Source organism: Acartia tonsa, chromosome 6 (genome assembly GCF_053477335.1).
Source record: "Acartia tonsa isolate MP-2025a chromosome 6, ASM5347733v1, whole genome shotgun sequence".
Lineage (NCBI taxonomy): Eukaryota > Metazoa > Arthropoda > Copepoda > Calanoida > Acartiidae > Acartia > Acartia tonsa.
In genome coordinates, this window is record NC_137265.1 from 9251020 (window position 1) to 9275390 (window position 24371).

Sequence of the window (24371 nt, forward strand, 5' to 3'; positions counted from 1 at the left end):
TGCTACAAATGGAATTTTATGGTTATTAAAAATTATGGAAACAGCGTATTGAGCAAAATTAAACACCTTTCTTTCAAGGATGTTTTTACTTTTATATCGACCAGTTAAACTGTGATGCTCTTATTATATCAACAACTAGCGGCTAGTAGAGTCATCTTTACATAGTAATCTTAAAAATAAAAAGTAAAAAAATCTTTTTTTTTTTGGGGGGGGGGGGGTTATTTTTTTACAAGGGTGTTTCTCTTGGAACAGTGGAGGTACCACTTCCCAAAATAGTCAGAAAGTTTATCAGTACCTATGAAAAGCTACACTTTAAAGGAAAACCCTATCGGTCCAGCGATTAGCGAGATCCTTTGGTACAGACAGACAGTTAAACATTCTGTTACTTTTAAAGAAGGATATCATTCTTGAAGATGCTGTGAGTATTGGTGCAAAAAATATGACATAACAAAAAAAATAGCCAATGAGAGGCCACTATAAATTTTACCATTGGTCAATAACGGCCTCTCATTGGCTAATTTTTTTTGTTACGTCATATTTTTTGCACCAATACTCACAGCATCTTTTATAACACTTGTTGCGTTGGACATAATGTCGACTTTTGTATAATGCAATTTTTTGGCAAATTTATAAAATGTCATTAAAGCTATGTTTTTTTTGACTGGAAGAAAAGGAAGAGGCAAGATAGTTTTTTCTTCAGATGAAATAACCATTTGTCCTTCGAAAAAATGCAATATGAAAACAAATTTGGAAAAGGCAGCCAAAAAGAACCAGATTTAATGCAAAAACCTACCGAAGCAGTAAACCTTTTTCTAGTATAGTAGGTTGCAATATAGGCTTTATTGTATGGTTATTGTTTGTTGGAATTTTTGTTTCTGCAAAAGTTGAGGATTAGGAATTTTTATTAGGGAGTTAACCTGGTTCTCGGTATTAACATAAACAGTTCGAATATATATTTCTATCCCTAAAAAGTAGATCTAGTAGAAAATCTTATAAATTACATCCCTACATTAGCGGATGGAAAATCTTATTATCATCTACATATATATTTTTTATAGTTCTACTCTCTCTTTAAACCCAAGGGTAGGAGGAATAAAAAGATTAATCCATATCAATGGCATTAATCTAAAAATACTAGAAAAATCTTATTTTTTTGTTTAAAATCACTATCATACGATAAATGCATGTGCTACAACACCCCCCCCCCCCCTCTTACTTTATAATTTTATCACATAAATAATGTAAATTTTCATGGTCAATTGTTGCGACCTTATTAATAATGCATAAATGGATAGATAACAACAGTTAGATACAAGGTTGAAGAACACTGTACTGAGACAGATTAAGCATTACCAAGTTTTCTTTTGCAGCTTATAGTATAGATTATTCTATGTTTATTAATATCCATTGTAAAAAATAGTAAGGAGTTTTTACCTCAAGCATAAGATTTTTTATAACTACTGAACTGATTGACTTTTTTCATTTGAGGGAAACTTTACATTGGGCCCTAAATGATTTTAAGCTATATCATTTCTTTTATTTAATCTTGGAAAAAGATTTATAGCTATATATTACAGTCCCTTAAATACAACTTTAGATACAGAGCCCCTCAATACTAGGGGCGTATCAGCTAGCATATATTCAAGATTAGATGATTTTTTGTACTTTGATAGAAAGAAAATAAATCAATTTATTTGTTATTGATATACTGAATCATAAAAAACACTCCAAAACAAGAATTGTTTGAATTAGTCATAAAAGATCGTTTTCATTCTTCCAGGATCTTTATATAAGGCTCGATATATTACCTCTCCTTAAATACATCAACTCAATCACGTACCTTACTAAACACAGTAGATAAAAATGATGATAGTTGACAGGGAACCATATCTGCATAATCTACGCTCATCCATAAACTATTTCTAGATTAATTTAGGATTATAATTGGTTCATGTTATTCTTGTTAAATTAAATATTCAAATTAGCTTCTTGTCTTGTCGATGCAAAGCTTTTCAATATTTGCGGTGTTTACCTCCAATCTTAATAGACTAGCGGCTACGCCCCCTATAGGCCTCTAGTGGCACTTTAAGTGTTTTTTGTTCAAGTCTCTACGATACTTAAGGTCAAGTCTCTCAAAAAAAAAATCGATTTTTTTATTTCTCTTGGGAGGGTGTTGATACCCTCCCCCAAAATAGTTATAAACCTTCCCAGGACCTATGAGAAGCTATCCTGTTAAGGAGAACCCGATCGGGTCAGCGGTTAGCGAAATCCTTCGGTACAGACATCCTGTTACTTTATTATAAGGATAGATATAATTGCGAATTTAAATCGTTCAATAAATTCTATACCATTTGAGAGGATTCTTGTAAAAATATGGCATACCTTTAAAAGCATAGAAACTCTACAAGCATTGCAAGAAAATCAGAACATATATCTAAGTATTGATATTTAGCTATACCCAATTTACCAAAAAATCTGATTTGGACTAACTTACTAACATACTCTTGGGATAGAAAAGCTTTATTCCTTCTTAAATAAACGTTTTGATGCTGCTATGGGCGCAGCTTATATGGTATATTTAGAGGAAACTAATCAACAAAAAAGGGTATTGATTTTGGTTTTGAGAAAAGGCTGATTTTTATTTGAAACCCACGATTTGATCTCAATATTGGAGCAATTTTAATTTCATGATTTTCATTTTTATTAGTCTAATGTTGTGCGTTTGTTTTTTTACTTTTTAGTAGCGAGGATACTCTGTAGTTTACTTTGTCTGTCCGTCCGTTAGGCAATCTGTTACGCTATGCAAAAAATGTGATTTTCTCGGCTACTATTGAATATAGACAGTTGAATTTTTTGGGTGAAAATTTCAATGACATATGCGCATCTATTCCATACATTGTTTAGGCCATATGTTTGTCAGCTATTCTTTAAAACTTTATTGTTTTAATGTTTCCTGTTTTTTTTTCATATTCTCTCTCTTTATTTTCATTTTTTTTGTGACAACTGAACATCTACTCCTTAATTCACTTTGTTTATTCCATGATTTTTTTGTGTTTCGCTACTTGTTGTCATCCTTGTTATTATACTAGTGGCGTCGTCCCTATACGGGGTTGGCACGGGTTCATTGTTTTCTAACTAACTATATGAGGTAATGAACCTAAATGTAATCAAATCAACAAGGATGACAACATTCTCATAAGAGAATTTCTAAAACCAATAAATAAATACTGAGATGATGCTTTCCTTTATGATACAAATTAAGTGAAAAAACCTTCTTAAAACTTAAACCAACTTAAACTTAATTCCAATGCATTATCCGGTCTATAATACTTTATTCCTTTTTTTAGAGTAGCCGCGCTCTTTTTACATAAAGCATAAAACGTTTAAAATCTATATAAATCTAATATTTTAAATTGAATAAAAATCTAATCAAAAGTGCAGTATAGGAAATCGCAAAATAAGTTGTAGAACTGTTGTAAGTTACTGATCATAATTTAAAGAAAATCTACGCTTTTACTATTGTTCGTATGTGATATCAGGAAGGGAGGGAGGGGACATTGGGCTATTAATTACACTAGTCCCATATTTTGTTAAATAAGGTTTTCTTATTCTTTGACTTAACAACTTTGGAGACTTTTATTGAATTATGATTGATTGTCCAAACGTTTCAACCACTAATTGTAATCTACAGAAGGAGTACTTTTGTGTATCATCATAGGGGATGTACATAAATCTATAGGATATTGTCTTATCCCTTTAGATCCATGATATGATATACATTGATAATTTGTAGTGAATCTGAAACCAAAATTGACGACAATGTGTGAGAAAATTTTGCCTAAATTTCCAGGGATCTAAAGGGATAAGACAATGGCTATTAAATTGATGTACTTCCCTTATGGTGATATACAAAATTAATCCTTGTATAGATTAGAATTAGTGGTTGAAACATTTGATCACTCAACTAATTGAACCAACCAATCAAAATTCAATAAAAGTCCCCAAGGTTATCAGACCTACAAATTAGAAAACGTTGAGGACTAGTGTAATAAACACCCCAATGCCCCCTCCCTTCCTGCTAAATTTGACATATTTCTGGTTATTAATAACGTGAAAGCTTTGTGGTTGGCTGCTGTGCCTCTGTTGAAGCTAATAATAATGTGTTAACAAAATAAATCAACGGTTATCCAATTAATAAGTACTGAACTGATTAAGTTCTCCTTAAAAGGAAAAATTCACATAGATTCCGGAATGGTTTTAGCCTACTTTATTTATAATTTTAAGCCTTTGAATGGTTTCAGGCTATTTTGTGCCCACTTTAAATGCATTCATCCTAAATGCTATGGGCACACAGACGCTACTATATAATGTCAGGTAGTAAGGGAGGGGACAATGGGCAATTAATTCAATATAAGAGTTATCAAAGAAAGGGCATGAAATCCAGTTTAATCCAATAAATTTGTAGGAAATTATAAAGGGATTGTTAATTGAATAATAGATTTCCATAGCGTCATGTAAAGTGAAATCACAACTTGTGTGATTTTTACATTAAAAGATTATTGGACCCGGCCAGTTGCTAGCAAGAATATGACTGCCCCTTTTTATTCTGTTTATATCCCTTGCCCCTTGCCCCCACCTCCCTTCTCCCCGTCTGCTACATTCCAAACTAACACAACGAGTGTTTATTTCCCTTGCCCCCACTTCCCTTATCCCTTCTCCCCGTCTGCAATATTCAAAACATACATAACGAGTAGCGGCATTTCATGCGCAAGTCCCCAAACTCAGTCAGAAACTGCTAAATTCTTGCACATTCCCTTTAAGCCAGTCCCCAAAGTCTGAGACTCCTAAAAATTGAATATTCGATCCATTGTCCCCTCCATTACTCCCTGATATAATGTAGTAATTTTTTTGTCTAATGCTAAAGATCTCTAAAATATTAGTCAAAATTAGTTGTACTTTTCAAGGTAGCCTCTTACAAAATAACTTTTATGGACTTATGTTGATATGATAAAGCACAAAACTTTAACAGAGATGTAGTTACTTCATGTTTCAAAATTGAAAAGAATTATTTTAGTAATTTAAAAATAACACGTTATTAAGAAAGCACATCATTTTTTTACTTTGAAGTTAAAAGCATTATTAGCATCTTAAATGATTTTATTGCATCAATTTGAATTAACACTGATTAAATTCTCCTTTTAAGGAAAGCTTTTTAAAAGTCCTGGATAGTTTTTCAATTCATCTTGTTCCTTTGAGGGAAGGTACATTTTACCAACATAAGCCCCTTTTATAGTAAACCATCATTTTGGATTTTAAGGATCAAATCTAATGTTTATTGATTTTCATTTTTAAAAGCGAAGCTTTTCTATAATTAGGGTCGGTCCGTCCGTCCGTCCGTAACGGATAGCTTTTTTCCGTTAATTTAGGCATGTTAGAATTGTCCTATCGATTTTAAATTTTGCATGGTGATTCCTTTAGTAGTTATGTACGATTTAGAAAGCGTAGTAACTCTATAATTATTACCAAAATTTCCGTACGTCCATTTTAAACATGTTGATTTTTTTACTTTTTTAACAACAAATTTTTATGTGATCTAATCATTCTATTGATCTGATTTTTGGTATATTGATTCCTGGGACAACAAAGTATAATGTTAAAGCGAAGCAACTCTATAATCAAGTCCCAAATATGTAAGTATGTTCAAAAACATTATCCTGTATAAAGCAGTTTTTCAACAAATTTACTTACAATTTTGCTTCGACTCTTATACATATATATTCTGATTATTCAGTTCTGACACTATATAAGTGTTCATGTCCGTTTCTCCTACCGCGTTTCAGTGATTCGCTTTTATAGATGTTGTCATCCTTGTTATTCAAATAAGTAATCTATGTAAATTTAAATGTCAAATATAAATAAATGATTGACGTCTGTAAATATCAATTAATTTATTGACAAAATTATTTATGCTAATTTGCAAATGATCAATTATACAATTCTTTATACTTTAATTAAAAATGTTTTGACTTAATTACTTAATTACTTTGTTTTAATTTGTAGTATATGATTTTTGCTTAAAGGTGACAGATCATTGGAAGTGGAACAATATCCTCCACCCTCTCAATTAAAATCGCGCCCCAACTCCCCTAATTGGTATTCCCCCACCCCCCAAGAGTACACAGCCCCAACCCCCCAACAGCACTGTGCCCCCACTCCTCCCCCACAGCAACAACCGCACCACCAACCGCTGAATGATATTTCTCCGTCTGATTCCACTGATTCAGTTGAAAACAAAACTTTACAAAGTGAGGACATACTTAGTGTTATAGATACTATAATAGTGAATGCTTCCAGTGACAATATTGATACAGATTTTGAACCTGACAGTGTTGATAATAATCATAAGGTTTTTAATAATTTATTAAGCAAAAGTGGATAAAAACGTTTCATTAAAAATATAATGTTAAAAAGTAGCGCAACAGCAATAAGTTACCAACATTTCATATTAGGTTAAATAATAACAGTAAAGTATCATGCAGTAAAAAAGTTAAAATTATCTACATTATAAAATGTATCCTACTCTATATATAAAGTAAAAAGCTTTTTTGTCTGTTGAGAAGGATCTCGCTAATTGCCGAACCGATAAGGATGGTTCTCCTTTTCACTGTATCTTCTAATGGGCCCTGAAAGGTTTATAAATATTTTTGGAGAGGGTAACACCGCCCTCCCAAGAGAAATAAATAATCAATAAAAATTTATCCACCCCACCCTAAATTTATTTAAATTTTTCTTTTGAAAACTAAAAATGGAAGATGGGGGGTCTACTTTCCCCACTCCTCCCTCAAGGGCCTCCAAAGGTATCGTAGCCGCCTGTATTATATACAGTCAGCATTAAGAAAATATTATTGTCATTAAATAGATCATTTGATTGTTGACAGTTCATATTTTTAGATATAAATCTGCTTTTAACAAGAAAATTGCAGTAATTTTGCATGGTTTTATAGACAGACAGACAGACAGACGATCTGATATTAGAACACATCCTATTAAAAGAGCAGCTGCGCTTCTAAACATATCCTATAATGTAAAGTTGTGACTTTTAATGTCTGTAATGAAGGATCTCGCTAACCGCTGAACCGATATGGTTCTCCTTTACATTGAAGCTTCATATAGATCCTTAGATGGTTTAGGCTATTCTATTTTTAAAAGTGAAGCTTTTCTATAATTAGGGTTGGTCCGTCCGTACGTCCGTCCGAAACGGATAGCTTTTTTTCGCTAATTTAGGCATGTTAGAATTGTCCTATTGATTTCAAACTTTGCATGGTGATTCCTGTAGTAGTTAGGTACGATTTAGAAAGCGTAGCAACTCTATAATCATTACCAGAATGTCTGTACGTCCATTTTAAACATGTTGATTTTTTCACTTTTTTTAAAACAAATTTTCATGTGATCTAATAATCCGATTGATCTGATTTTTGGTATACTGATTCCTGGGACAAGTACAATATTATAAGCGAAGCAACTCTATAATCAAGTCCTAAAAATGTAAGTATGTCATGAAACATTATTCCGTATCAAGCAGTTTTTCAACAATTTTACTTACAATTTTGCTTCGACATTTATACATTTATATTCTGATTATTCAGTTCTGACACTATACAAGTGTTAGTGTCCGTTTGTCCTACCGTTTTAGTGCTTCGCTTTTATGGATGTTGTCATCCTTGTTTATAGATAAGTATGTGTATGGTTTTAGGATATTTTTTCTGATCTCCATTCGAATATAGAGCCACTAAACGCTAGGGGGCACAGTCGCTAGTTATAAAATAAAGAGGAGCATTTCAGTTTTAAATTCGGATTTGCATTAAGATTTGTTTTTCATGCATACTTAATATAAAATTTGGATCATGTTACATTTACAAAGAAAGGGATTTTTCTTTAACTTTAAAGACTGCTAAAAGACAAACGGCTGGCCTTACCGTCTATATTCAAAAAATATCTTAACTTGAATTCATCTGGAATAACCAGGAAGGAAGGGAACATTAGAATGTAAATTACATTAGTACCCAAAGTTTTATAAGCATGCTCTTTGACTCAAGACTTGGGGTTACTCTTGTTTAATCTTAAATTGTTGGTTAAAATTTGCATTGTCTAAACCTGTTTTCAACGAATGATGTTTTAATTTGTGTATCATCATCATCATTTGAGATTTGGAATACATTTTTGTCCATTGTCTTATCCCTAGTGATACCTGGGAATGTCCAAGATTCTATAAGAAAACGCGCAAAAACACAGATTTTACGCGCATTTTCTTTAATCCCGCGATTCTACATTATAAGGTCTAGGATAATACAGTTGGCTTTTTAAAATCATGTAGTTTGAGCAGGTTCGGATATGGACTGGGCAATCATACAGCCGTTTTGTCGTTAGCATGCATCTTTCCTTAGTAATTCCTACATGATCCTGAAATTGAATATGAAGATTAAAGATTACATGCAACATTTTTACTATGATATAACACAACTTATATTATAAATGTATATTTTTGAAAGGATAAAAAATACATTACAAGCTCACAACTTTTTTTTTATAAAATTTGATATTATGTGGTATGATACAGCCAATCCTATTAAATAAAGTAGTAAGGTTTTCTATTTGACCGTTTGCTTTTTAACAAACTGATTGAGTTCTCCACTTAAAGTAAGGTTGATTTTATTTTTCAGTCCCTTTTCTATCCCTTAGAATAAAGATACCCTAGATGGTGAAGGCGCCGCCACTAGTTTAATTTAAAGCAAAATTAATCTTTAATTCAAAGGAGAAAAAATATTACTGTAAAAGATGTAATAGTCTTGAGTGGGCGAACATACATGACTTAAAGTAGCTGCGTTATTAAAAAAATTACTTCTAGATAAACAGGGATGACAACATCTTTAAAAGCGAAGCTCTGAAACGGGAGGACAAACGAACATTAACAATTGTAGATTGTAAGAACTAAATAATCAGAATATAAATGCATAACAGTCGAAGCAAAATTATAAGTAAATTTGTTGAAAAACTGCTTAAATACAGTAACTGCGTTACCAAAATCCAATTTCTAGAATAAATTATTGTTTTCATCCACTTAAAGTAATAATAAAAATAAACCTAGAGCGACCCAGGGAGTGATATTATGCCATCTCTACGGCTTACCATGAGTATATCTAGTGGCGGGGGGAGGAACACCCCCTCAACGCCCCGAGGGGTGCCCCAAAGCCCTGTGATGACGTCATACTCTAAGCGTGTGACCCTGAAGAAATTATTGACACGAGTCCGCGGGGAGTGCCTCTGTTGTCCTAGCCTCAGGAAACCAACCATTAATCTACAGTTTTTAAATAAATTCAACTTTTCATGCGTTAATAAATCTTCAGGGATCTAAAGGGATAAGTCAATGGCCGATAAATTGATGTACATCCCCAATAATGATACACAAAATTACTCCTTCTGTAGATTCAAATTAGTTGTTGAAAAGTTAAAACACTCAACTTAATGAACGAAAGAATCAAAATTCACTGAAGTCATAAAAGTTGTAAAGCCAATGTTATTATTAAACACTGGGAACTATTGTAATATACAGTCCATAGGTAGATTTAGAGAGTTGGGAAAACTAAGTTATATAGCTTTAAAGAACATACTTTGATTGAGAAAAATAAAGCACCAAAAAAATAACTGATGGAAATACGGAAAATTCATTTAAAGAACATATGTTCATTGATTATAAATTAGGATACTTATAATTGTGTTTCATAACTGACCGACCAAGTTAATTAAAAACTGAATACTTTGATAACTTTCTTTACAAATTACAGTCGTATATCTTAATTAGCAGCCGAGATAATCATTTAACCCAAAGCGTTACGGACATGCGGACGGAGGGACTGACATTCAAAGTGTATTATAGAGAAGAATCGCTACTAATAAGCCTTCATTGATAATTCTTATTTATACAAGACGTCCAATTTTTTAATTTTTTGTATAAGGAAATAAATTTTAAGGAAAAAAAATGACTTGCGAAATTGGTAATTTGCTAACAAACAAAAAAAAGTAAAAATAAACAAAGAGTATTATTTATATGTGTACAAAATGTAAGAAAGAGAGAGAGAGAGGACAATGGGCTGTTCATTACACTAGTCCCCAAAGTTTTATTATTCGTTGGCTTGACAACTTTGGGGACTTTTATTGAATTTTGATTGGTTGATTCATCTAGTTGAGTGTTCAAACGTTTCAACCACTAATTTTAATCTACAGAAGTTGTAATTGGGGATGTACTTCAATTTATCTGCTATTGTCTTATACCTTTAGATCCCTGGGTAAAATAAGGTCCTGCATAATCACCTTAGTCATCACCCCATAAGAGATCAACTTAGTTGAATAAAGACCAATAAACAAAATTTGTGTTTTTTGGTTTGAAAATGTACGGACTTTCTTACAATCATGATATGTAGAGTTGCTTCGGATTTTAAAAATATAGGAATCTTTATGGGATATTTGAAATTAAAAAAAAAACATGCTAAAAATAGCATCAAGAGGATTTTTTGTGACGTATGGATCTCAACCATAAATGTACAAGAGCTACGCATTAAAATTGAATGGTTTGTATCGAACAGAGAAGAGCCAAAGATTGGACTTGCTTTAGTGGATAATATGCCCAGCCCATATGATCAGGTAAAATATTTTTCAGTGTGCCTTCAAAACCGATTTATATCCGCTGGATTAGAAAAGGTTCTCAGCTATACTAAAAATTATGAATAGCTTCGGATTTCAAACAATTTTCCACGAATATTAAAAAAAATCATTAGATTAATACTAGTTTTGTATGCCCGGGCCTTTGGCCACTCGGGACAAACAAAACCAAGTTAATATAATAATTTTCCATTTTAATATCCGCGTAAAGTTGTCTTTAATACGAAGCAATAAATAACTAATAGTTTATAAATAGTAAAGCTTCTCTATTTGTTGGTCTTCCTACTGGAATGGCTACTGGGAAAACCTATATTTTCTAAGATGTTAAATGAGTTAGACCCTAAATTTATGCCACCAAAACGTTTCAATAACAATATATATAAATTATAACTCAATTTAAGAATCATCCATTAGTATTTCTACATATGTGAAAATCAACTTCAAGATTCTTCTTTTTTATGTTACAAAAAAATATAAAACTTTTTAAAAATACATCAAATTAAAAAGAAATATTTTTTTGAGTACTTAATGGTATATGATGTCTGTCATTTTATGCTTGATTGCATTATTTTTTTAAAAATTGTTTAAATCTAGAAAATATAAAAAGCTATCATGTAATTATTTAATAATTTAGGAAATATTTATATAAAACGTTTTATGTTCACAAATATATGTATTTATGCTGATTTTGCTATGAAAATTTTAGTTATTTCAATCAAAATCAATACTTCTTTCGATTTTTATTAAGGTTAAAATTACAGTTCCTTAAATAGTCTATTTAAAATATTCAGAGCTTAATCTTTAAATCATTTCAATGGTGCGCCAAATCGGGTTGAGCCAACTTTCCACCAATGAGAGCACATCATTTTACGATATGCCGCGCTGTGATTGGCTGAAATTCGGCGCACCTCGATTTGGCGCACCATTGAAATGATTTAAAGATCCAGCTCTGGTTGTTTCTCACAAGAACTATACTGTACATAAATAGCGCAACGTTTAGATCAGACAAGAACACACGCACAATCAAGGATCTAAATGGCTAAGACAACAAGCGATAAATTAATGTACATCCCTAATCACTATACACAAATTTACAACTTCTGTCGGTTACAATTTGTGGATTGAACAATCAATTTAATGAAAAAATCAATCAAAATTCAATAATCCAAAGTTGGTGTGTAACAAATAAGAAAACGTTATTATAAACTTTGGGGACTAGTATAATAAACAGTCGGCCAATGTCTCTATAACTTCCTGCGTTCAATGCATATAATATGATATGATAATATGATCATTTATTAAATCAGTAAAGTGTTTAAATGTTTTTAAAAAGTGAGATGCCCACAATTTTTTAAGTGATAAGTCAGACAGACTGACTTACTTATGAAAGCATATGTTGCATAATGATGGACTAAAAATTGTAAAAAAAAATAACACTTTTTGCATTTAGTTTGACTTGCCATGTCTTGTTATTATTGATGAATATGATTATGATATTTCAGAAACATATGGGACACCAGGGATACAGGGAATTGTTATTATTGATGAATATGATTTCAGAAACATATGGGACTCCAGGGATATAGGGAATTGTTATTATTGATGAATATGATTTCAGAAACATATGGGACACCAGGGATACAGGGAATTGTTATTATTGATGAATATGATATTTCAGAAACATATGGGACACCAGGGATACAGGGAATTGTTATTATTGATTCATATGATATTTCAGAAACATATGGGACACCAGGGATATAGGGAATTGTTATTATTGATGAATATTATATTTCAGAAACATATGGGACACCAGGGATATAGGGAATTGTTATTATTGATGAATATTATATTTCAGAAACATATGGGACACCAGGGATATAGGGAATTATTATTATTGATGAATATGATTTCAGAAACATATGGGACACCAGGGATATAGGGAATTGTTATTATTGATGAATATTATATTTCAGAAACATATGGGACACCAGGGATATAGGGAATTGTTATTATTGATGAATATTATATTTCAGAAACATATGGGACACCAGGGATACAGGGAATTGTTATTATTGATGAATATGATTTCAGAAACATATGGGACTCCAGGGATATAGGGAATTGTTATTATTGATGAATATGATTTCAGAAACATATGGGACACCAGGGATACAGGGAATTGTTATTATTGATGAATATGATATTTCAGAAACATATGGGACACCAGGGATACAGGGAATTGTTATTATTGATTCATATGATATTTCAGAAACATATGGGACACCAGGGATATAGGGAATTGTTATTATTGATGAATATTATATTTCAGAAACATATGGGACACCAGGGATATAGGGAATTGTTATTATTGATGAATATTATATTTCAGAAACATATGGGACACCAGGGATATAGGGAATTATTATTATTGATGAATATGATTTCAGAAACATATGGGACACCAGGGATATAGGGAATTGTTATTATTGATGAATATTATATTTCAGAAACATATGGGACACCAGGGATATAGGGAATTGTTATTATTGATGAATATTATATTTCAGAAACATATGGGACACCAGGGATATAGGGAATTGTTATTATTGATGAATATTATATTTCAGAAACATATGGGACACCAGGGATATAGGGAATTATTATTATTGATGAATATGATTTCAGAAACATATGGGACACCAGGGATATAGGGAATTGTTATTATTGATGAATATTATATTTCAGAAACATATGGGACACCAGGGATATAGGGAATTGTTATTATTGATGAATATTATATTTCAGAAACATATGGGACACCAGGGATATAGGGAATTGTTATTATTGATGAATATGATATTTCAGAAACATATGGGACACCAGGGATATAGGGAATTGTTATTATTGATGAATATTATATTTCAGAAACATATGGGACACCAGGGATACAGGGAATTGTTATTATTGATGAATATTATATTTCAGAAACATATGGGACACCAGGGATATAGGGAATTATTATTATTGATGAATATGATTTCAGAAACATATGGGACACCAGGGATATAGGGAATTGTTATTATTGATGAATATGATATTTCAGAAACATATGGGACACCAGGGATATAGGGAATTATTATTATTGATGAATATGATATTTCAGAAACATATGGGACACCAGGGATATAGGGAATTATTATTATTGATGAATATGATTTCAGAAACATATGGGACACCAGGGATATAGGGAATTGTTATTATTGATGAATATTATATTTCAGAAACATATGGGACACCAGGGATATAGGGAATTGTTATTATTGATGAATATGATATTTCAGAAACATATGGGACACCAGGGATATAGGGAATTGTTATTATTGATGAATATTATATTTCAGAAACATATGGGACACCAGGGATACAGGGAATTGTTATTATTGATGAATATTATATTTCAGAAACATATGGGACACCAGGGATATAGGGAATTATTATTATTGATGAATATGATTTCAGAAACATATGGGACACCAGGGATATAGGGAATTGTTATTATTGATGAATATGATATTTCAGAAACATATAAGACACCAGGAATATAGGGAATAGACAATGGGTACAATTTGATAATATTAGAATATTCAAATGATATTTTTTTTAAAAAGTATATGTAAGCTTCCAACAGCTTAAATAAGAAAGCAAAGTTTAATGAAATTCGTCTACTTTTTATGATGATATTTCTAAAGTCTCATAAAATCAGTGGTTGTATTTTTGCCAGTGTTGGATGTATTTATGTCATTTAAATAGTAAAAATTCAGTTTATCATAAATACATCCATTGCACTGGCGAAAACACATCCACTGTAAATTTGCTGGATGTGTAAATGAGTTTAAATGTAGTTTGAGTTTAAATCCTATAAATCTACATCTAATTTATATTAATTGGCCATTATCATATCCCAATATCCCAGATAAATGACGCATTTCCCACCCTTGCGGCGATATAATTAAAAGACTGCAAAACAATGCAATTTTTTTTGCAAAACTATTCAATTCTTAACATGTTCCCTACTTTTAACTTTTTCCACTTTTCGCAAAGCATAACTATGTCCGAACATTGTCATTGGGGTGTTGAGTTCGAGCCTCTGATGTTTCAAAACTATTGGAATACTGTCGAAGACAGGGATCTAGAGGGATAATACAAGGTAGATAAATTGGTGTTCATCCCCAATAATAATGCAAAAAATATAGATTACAATTAGTGGTTAAAGCGTTTGGACACAAAACTTGATGAAACAACCAATCAAAAACACCAATAAATGTCCCCAAAGTTGTTGAGCCAACGAATAAGAAAACGTTATTATAAAACTTTGGGGACTTTTGTAATAAATGCCCATGTCCTCTCTCACCTTGTGTCGAAGTACAATTTAAATGGTTTATGTCGACTAAATAGCTTTAATTAAAATCAGTTATGGTTAATATGATATCGACATGTTATTTGCATTATTGGTAATTATTTACCCTATTTGTCCTAAAGTAGTAAGGTTTTTTTGGTCTGTTTGTTTAGATCCCCGTAACCCCTAATCCGTTTGAGTTAACATTTTAGGAAAGCTTTCATAATTATAGGGATGGTTTTAGGCCATTTTCTGTTTCTACCTTCAAATTTAGAGCCTATAGATGCTAAGGGCGCAGCCACTAGTGTCCACTATTGTTGTAGATGTTGACTTCAAACTTTAAGATATGATTTGATTATGTGGTTTTCGCCAAAGAAAGCAGCTGCATCTTTTTTTTAATGAACCAGCAACAATTTTTTTCAACATTATATTATATTTCATAATCTTTTTGGAATTTGTAACTAGATGTCCGTCTGTCTGTCTGTGTGTAAGCATAACGGCTATGGTTCTCCTTTACAGTGTAGCTTCTCATAGATCCAGGAAAGGTATATCAATATTTTGGGGGAGGGTTCATCCAACCCGCCCAAAAATTATGCATGTTCCAGCGGATATTTATCAATATCAAAAACAATTTTTACAAACTTTAAATTTTCATAAATCCCTAATTGAGCATTGTTTGGTATTAATATTCGAATATGAAAATACGCATTTCTTAATATTTTGATTTTTATATCCTGAATCAAACATATGTCAATAATCATACATATAATTTTATATACTTCATAACATGCAATGGTTAAAAAATTGTGTTTTTAAAGAAATGTGCGTGGCTTAATTTTCATTTTTAAACTTAGCAAATTAATGACAAAACAAGGATGATAACATCCTTAAAAGCGAAACACTGAAACGGTAAGACAAACGGACATTTACACTTGTATAATGTCAGAACTGAATAATCAGAATATGTATATGAGTCGAAGCAAAATTGTAAGTAAATTTGTTGAAAAACTGCTTAATACAGGATAGTGTTTAAGGACATACTTACATTTCTAGGACTTGATTATAGAGTTGCTTCGCTTATAATATTGTACTTTGTTGTCACAGGAGTCAATAAACCAAAAATCAAGTCAATCGGGTAATTAGGTCACCTTAATATTTTTGTTGTTAAAAAAAGTAGAAAATCAACATGGACGGACCGACCCTAATTATAGAAAAGCTTCGCTTTTAAAAATGTAAAAATTAATTTATGAATTAATTAGGTTGATTGCATGATACGAATATAATGGAAGGTGAAGCTTTTCTACATCTAAGGTGGCTTCGTCCGTCAATACGTTCGCAACATCTAATAATGGAATAAGTCTTAAGGAAAGAGCATTCCTATGGCAAATTGGTTAATATAAAAGGTGTATTTTTATCAATTCATTTCGCCATGTTGATATAAAAATTTTATTTTACATAATTATATTAATATTCTTTTAACTGTAAGAATTTTGAAATAACAATATCTATGAGTATTAGGCACAATATCACATCTTTAAATGTGTATCCATATTTTTATATCTGATTATCATTCATCAATATTGTCACTTTTCTCCCGACTGAATGATTTATTGAAATTTGCTTATATGGATGTTCTCATTCTTATTAAATGTTTGAATTCATTGCTTACAATCAGGGGTAGTGCACATACATTGTAATTTTATATGTTTGATTATTTTTAAGAAATTCTTCTCTCAAAAATAACCACATACGACTTTGGGGTAAAGCCTTTTTTTCTCCATTGTCGTATCACAGAAACCCTGACTGACAACAGAAACTAATCTTGTTGCTTATAAACAATTTTATATGTTCTGCTTCATTGCAAATATACCATGGGTGTCAACATTTTTTATATCTATATACGGTTTTATAAAATGTAGATTTGAATACTTACAAAAGTTTTTTTCTTCTTTAACTTATAAACCTGAAAAATAGATGCATATGTGGCTGAAAAGCAACAAGCTTTCAATATCCATGGCCCAAAAAAACAATTAACTAATTTCAAGCGTTGTGTAATCTAATCTGTATATAACACAGATAATAAGCTCGTATGGATGGATTGATAGACTGATGGACGTAGCATATTCATAGATTAGATGCCCTTCTAAATAAAAAGTTAGATGTGACACCCCTGGTCAATTTGCTCGCAACATGCAGCAAGAAGACAGTGAAACATCACTTCCGCATTAAGGCTTACTTTAATTAAATTGCCAAAACCAAGTTCCTGAAATTGCAATTTTTTATTTACTCCAATCAAATGATTGAACACCACCTAGTATAAAAACTTACTATCGTATAATTGTTCGCGATTATGATACAATTAGTAATTATGATACTTTAGGGGGAATTAATGGAACACCCAAGAAGACATGGTATAATAAGGAAGCTATATTATTATTATTGCAATTTTTATTGCCATTTCTCATATCATTAGTTTTATAGTCCAGTTCTTAGTAGAGGTGCAGCTACTCTATAACTACCCTATATAAATAAACATACAAATGCATGTAATGTTTTATGCACTGGTACCCAAAGTTTTACTAAAGCCACAAAACTTTGGGTACTTGTAATAAATTTTATTAGTTAATTCATTAAGTTAAGTGTCCAAACGTTTCAGCTATGGTTCTAATCTCTAGAAGGAGTGTTTTTGTGTAACATCATTGGGGATGTAGATCAATTTATCATCAGTTGTCTAATCCCTGGGAAAACGATACAAATTATTTCATAATTTTATAGTCGGTCTTTCTTGATTAAAGTAATATTTGTAAAGAATATACTTCTCGTGATATTTTAACAAATTATGCAGGGATCTAAAGGGATAAGACAATGGCTGATGAATTAATATAAATTCCCTATGATGATAAACAAAATAATCCCTAGTGTAGATTAGAATCATTTGTTAAAAATTCAATAAAAGTAACCCAAAACTTTAAAAATAATAAGTCTTTGGTTAAGGTGTTAGAAAACTTTGTTTACCAGTGTAGTTTACCTCCATAAAATTATGTATCTTTCATGATCTTTTCACCCCTCTCAACAAATTATTATCATTGATTGCTCGAGCTTTGAAAAATAGTAAACAACAATCAAAAGGATGCATCTTAAGCCAAACATTAGTGGGTTTAGAAATGTAAGATTTGTTCTAACTGAAAATTCAAATATATTTTTGTATGCTTTTGCGCTTTCATACAAAGTACTCTCTTAAGCATTGTTTACTCCCCTCCTACTTGTTTTGGTTTATCCTCGCAGGTATTATCCCCGCAGGGTTAGGATCCCCAAAAGGGCTAGAAAAAAAACTACCCCTTCACCTTTTTAATTTATTTCAAAAATAGATGGGGGTTATCAGGGCTTAACCGGTCACTTGTGGCTCGTGGGCAAGAACCTAGGTTTTTTTATTGAGTTTGAAACTATCCAAATAAAATAAGATCAAATTCTAAAATATTTGAATTGAATGATATTTCAAATAATTGTATCAACATGCAAGCATTGTAACTTAAGATCCAATAGATGGATAATTCTTAATAAGCTCTTTCTTTCTGGTAAAATTTTGATATACCAGAGGCGATTAAGTTTTTTGAACAATGCAATGATGACAACATCCATTAGGAGCGAAGCGTAAAAAAAAGTTGAGAGTTGTATTCAGATATTTATTATGAGGGTACTTAATCTTTGGGAGAGGGGGGGAGAATTATGGTATTTAGGGTTTGATATCACATATATACACATCCCTCGCGCAACCCCTTAAATAAATTTAAAGAATTTACTAATAATTACCCCTATCTTGTTGGACGGGCAGACAGACAGACATTGTTAGTTAATGAGTAGCTTTGTTACTAGAAGTGAAGTTGACGTTTTTTCTAGCCCTAGGGATTTGTAAGATTTTGAAGAGACAAATAATAACTTTTGTATACTTTTCCATCAAATATTTGGTATTTTATAATTCTAATTAAAGAATTTTTTAGAAAGGACGAAGAAATATAAGTTCTATATAGCTTGGCTCTAAGTCCTTTTTTGATGTGTGTATGTAAAATGTAAATTTAAACCTTTCATCTGGCTACAATATCACCTTCTAGGTGCTTTTTTTTGTAGGTGGTCAATTTTTTCTAGGGGCGATTTTTCTTAAGAGGGTTATAGTACCCTCCACCAAAAAAGTTATAAACATTTCCATGATATATAAGAAGCTACACTTTAAAGGAAAGAAATATCGGTTATGTAGTTAGCATGATCTTTCGGTACACACACAAAGACATCCTGTTACTTTTATATAAGGATAACCAATATAGTTTGTAACTTGACATTTGAAAAACTGTACATTTTGAACAATTTTTAAGAAAGCTTAGGCTTTTGGGTGACTGCTTACGTGGTCATGAAAGATGTAAACAGATAAATATCCCCACCCCCACCCACATAAAAATTAAAACTAGTGATGGGGGGAGGGGAATGTCTACTCATATCTTATACAAAGCCCCTAAAGACTATGGGAGGAGACACTATAGAGATCCAAATATAGAGAGAAGATCAGTTATGAATAATTGATTTTTTATTCAAGATTCCAAATATTCTAAGCAAAAAACACCCTTTGTGCGTCGTCTTAGTGCAAGGAGGGAGGGGACATTGGACTGTTAAATCACTTGTTATCTAAGTTTTATATTCATGTAATCTTATTCGTTTGCTTAAAAACTTGGTTGGTTGTTTCAACCCAGCAGTGTCTGAACGTTTTAACCAATAATTCAATAGTGGTAATTTGTTTATCATCATTGGGGATGTATATTAAATAATCTTTAAATGTCTTATCCCTCAAGATCCCTGGTCTGTGTGTCATTTAAAATTTAAATATCATATTCATTAGCAGATAGCTATTAGAGTTATTTATAGCAGGGAAGAGGGCTATATCAATGGACTTTAAGTCTGTAAAATTCTGTCTTTGTTAGCTTGTAAATATCATGGAGAAATAATAAAGATTATTTTCTCCTTGTCCTCTTGGCTATAAGGATACTTTTGTTTTGGAAGATGAAAAAAGGCCCTTAAAAAATCCGCATGTTACGTCATAAAAACGAAGAATTTTCCATTTATTTTTAAGGGTATTCTTTTCCACTCCTCCTCTCCTCATCCCTCATTTTTATGACGTCATTGAATGACTTTCTTCGTCTCCTTTGTTATGGAGTTTACCGCTTTATATGTTTAAACAAGGGCAAGTTGCTTGTTGAAGTAGCATAGCCTCAACAAGCAACTAATAAATATCGAGAAAGAACAAAAGAAATAATAATAATTTTATAATAAAATTATCTAAAAATCCAATATTAGTAAAGTATTAATAAGTAGCTAGCTGGATTAATGAATGTGTTCTGTAAGATCTTGCAAACCAACGGATACATTTTTTTTCAAATAACATTTTATTGGTCCATTTTATGCTCTTAAGGGGCAAGGTTTGCCTGAGTTCTCTCCATTTTTCTATTTTGGTGCTTAAACTATTAATTTTGTTTTCAGGAGGGTTTGAGATTCAAACGAGGTGACCGTATTCAAATTTTATGCATGAACCCCAGCGGACTCTGGAGAGGCCGGCTGTTAGCCCCGAAAGAGGCCAAGGAAGCCGTCATCGAGGCCAGGCGCCGGCGGTTGTCAACAACGCCGTTGTCTGGCAGTGTTTATAGTTCTACGCGGCTCCTAGCCACGCGGGGCGGACATGATATCCCCCCTGTAGTACCGGCGGCGGGGGGAGTTAGAACTGAAGGAGTTTTCAAGTTTATCCATGTTAGAATAATGGAAGAAATAGAAAATATGTATGACAGCATCCAGCTTAATCAGAAAATAAGGTAAGAGTTCACATTTTATTTCTTTTCTGTAACGTACTTGCTTAGGACATTTAAACAAATTGTCCTTGTTTTAAAGAAATATTTTTCTGAGCTTCCTGTTTTTTCTACATTTTATGTTGAAATTGGGTTGGAAAAATGGCAACCCATTTAAAGGAAGTGGCGACTATATCAAATTTCTGAATATTTGACCTATAAATAATCCTATAACATAAAGTAGTTGAATGTTTAATAACATCTGAATGAGTTTTCCTTTTTAGGGAAGCTTTATATAGAACCTGGGAAAGTTTTAGGCTATTTATTTTTATATTAAAGCCTTGATATTTTGTATATAATGGGAACGCCGCTGCTAGTCTAAAATTACTTACCAAAACTTTAGACAAAAATGTCTTATTAATAAAACATAAAATTTTTCATCCGAAACGAAAAAAATATTTTATGTAATGAATTTTGAAATAACTATTAACATCATTCATCAACTTTTCATAATCGTGGAAATGATAATTTTTTTTCTCGTATTTATTCGAATCCGGTGGATAGGAACCGGTTCTCATCCATACGAAAAAACTATGTCTAGCATCGTATTATAACCAGCTTTCTACGAATATAGAAATGTACAATCATAAGATTAAAACTAGTTTTTTTAGCCGGTGCCTCCGGCACCTCGGGGCTAAAAAAAACTAGTTTTAATCTTTTAATTGTACATTCTATATCCGCGGAAAGCCGTTAATAATACGATGCGAGAAATAACTATTATTTATCATTAGTTTCACTTAACTCTTTTTATACAATTTAAATTCGTTGCATCTCTATAATTGTCAGTAATTTTACTTCAGTGGGGCTTGATAAGGTTGTTGACACCCCCGTAGTAGATTCAAGGGGTTTGTAAACAAAAGACAAAATTCTAATATGAGGGGGAGGGGGTTATTCTATTTTTTACCTAGAATATATATTGGAATATTATACCCCCCATCAATTTATACGTTAGGGGTATTTTTCTGCGAAGTCAATTTCAATTTGGGAGATTTTTGGGCCATGCTGATTCCTGAAATTTAAACTTTGAAGAGTTTCCCTTCATTTTTTTATGTAGAAAATAATTGATCATAATTGAATATCTCTAAAAATATTTTTCAAGATAATTGATCTTGTCAAAATTTTCCCAGTTAATAAACTTTTACTTTTTAAAGGTCATCTCAATTTATTTATAAAAAGCGTAGCTGCTTTATAACATATTTTTTTCTGTACGTCCGTCCATGCATGTACTATTTCACTTTGGGTCATTACGTTAAAGTGCATAAGTAACGCAGCAATGATTAGCAATCAATATTATATACAAAAGTAAAGTAAAAAATGCTCATTTCCATATCTATGTTTTGAATACTTTATAAATCCACCAATGAGCAAGGTAACATTTATACTTGAAGGAGTGATTAAAAAAAGGCTTCATAACCAGAAAAATTGTCCTTGCACTTTCTTGCAGGGAAGGAGGGGACATTGTGCTGTTTATTACACTAGTCTCAAACTAATAATAGCATTTTCTTATTCGTTGGCTTAGCAAATTTGGGGACTTTAATTGAATATGATTTGTTAGTTCATTAAGTTGAGTGTGAAAACGTTTCACTAATTGTAATCTACAGAGGAGATAATTTTGTGTATCATCATTAGGTATGTACATAAATTTATCGGGCATTGTCTTATCCCTTTAGATCCCTGACTTTCTTGTGTTAAAATTAATTGTTGAACTAAACTTTTGAATAACATTTTAATCCTTTTATTACTTTATAGCTATTGAACAAAATTAGAATCAAGTCGAAAATGCGCAATTCGGAATTTTTCAGCATGGCTCGGAATACCCCGATTCATTTCCGTTGGATCGGTTCTGAGCCATACTAAAAATCATGTTTCAAATAATAGATAATTTTCAATGAAAGTAAAGTAAAAATCATAGAATTAAACTTGGTTTTGTTTGACCGGCCATTTAGCCACTCGAGACCAACAAAACAGAAATTAATGATTTTTATTTTTCTATCCTAGGAAAACTGTTTACAATATTAAGTGATAGATACGTATTTCAAATTGAAAGGAGCGCGCAGCTATATTCAACGCGCGTTTGTTTAATCAAATTTAAAACTGTTTGAAGTTTTTTCATTTAAAATACCCTTTTTTTGTATTTCGGATATGATCCTGAAAATTGTAGGTAAATTAATTTGGATGAATCATCAGATTTTTTTTCTGAATACAATCTATGATACTATGCATAGGTATATTACGTGATTCCCCTCTAATTAGTCTTTGGATCATACGAATCCTCTGCCCCCCCCCCCTCCCTCTTTTTTCTGAATACAATCCATGATACTATGTATAGGTACATAGGGTGATTACCCTCTTATTAGCCATTGGATCATACAAATCCTCTCCTCCCCCCCACCTTCCTCTTTTTTTCTGAATACAATCTATGATGCTATTTATAGGTACATTAGGTAATTACCCTCTTATTAGCCATTGGATCATTCAAATAATCTCCTCCCCCCTTCCTTTTTTTCTGAATACATCTATGATCCTATGTATAGGTATATTAGTTGATTCCCCTCTAATGAACCATTGGATCATACAAATCCTCTCCTTCTACTCCCTCTTATTTTCAACTTTTTTGAAATTTTGTTTGTAGAGCATGCTATGAAAAAAAAAAAAAACGCGGGGGGGGGGGATTAAAGACGATCAACTGAAGATTAATGGGTTATTACTATACACTGTTATCTTTATAATACATGTATATTGTTTTCTATAGCATATAATATTTTTGGATAAGTTCTTTTTCTGTTAGATCCTTAAAATCGTGGAAAAAGCTATGTTTCGTAACTTCTAGTAAAATTGCAAAAGATGTAGTTACAGTTTACATATTTGCCTAAATTAATTTGTAATAATTGTTGTTATTTGAGCTTTTAAATTTTTACAAAAAAAAATAACAACTATCTTCTAGTAGCGAACCTACTCTATAATAAACTTTTTCTGTCCGTATGTAACATTATGTGGGAAATATTATTTTTACAACTGCTATTTAAGATAGTTAACTGATTCTTTTGGTGATTATACCCCTTTCGAAAGAGTTTACAGTATAAAAACTTACTTTTTCTGTCAAGCCGTTGTTTATGCAACAAAATATGTATAAGTATTTTTATGAGGTTTTTCGATTTTCTAAGATTCTTTTATCTACAATTCCTGTGTTCTACTATTTGTTTCCTTGTCATCTTCCTCTAAAATTAACTTTGTCCATTTGTCAATCCATGTTTTTTTTTCTGCTTCGCTACTTATGGATAGTGTAAATCTAGTTTCTTGGTAAACATATAAAATATGGGGCTCGGCAGCCGCGCGTCAGCCGCCTGTAAGCTTCAGAGAAATCAAACTTTTAC

General features: G+C 31.7%; 1 protein-coding gene across 1 annotated transcript in view; it reads left to right on the forward strand.

Annotated features, from left to right (window-relative positions):
• LOC145321770 (uncharacterized) overlaps nucleotides 1-24371 on the forward strand; it is a 54840-nt gene that overhangs the window by 2638 nt on the left and 27831 nt on the right. The window contains exons 3-6 of the mRNA XM_080163377.1: nucleotides 6081-6406; nucleotides 9146-9336; nucleotides 10638-10698; nucleotides 20639-20964. Coding sequence (XP_080019503.1) covers nucleotides 6081-6406; nucleotides 9146-9336; nucleotides 10638-10698; nucleotides 20639-20964 — 904 coding nt within the window. The remainder of the gene's footprint in view (nucleotides 1-6080; nucleotides 6407-9145; nucleotides 9337-10637; nucleotides 10699-20638; nucleotides 20965-24371) is intronic.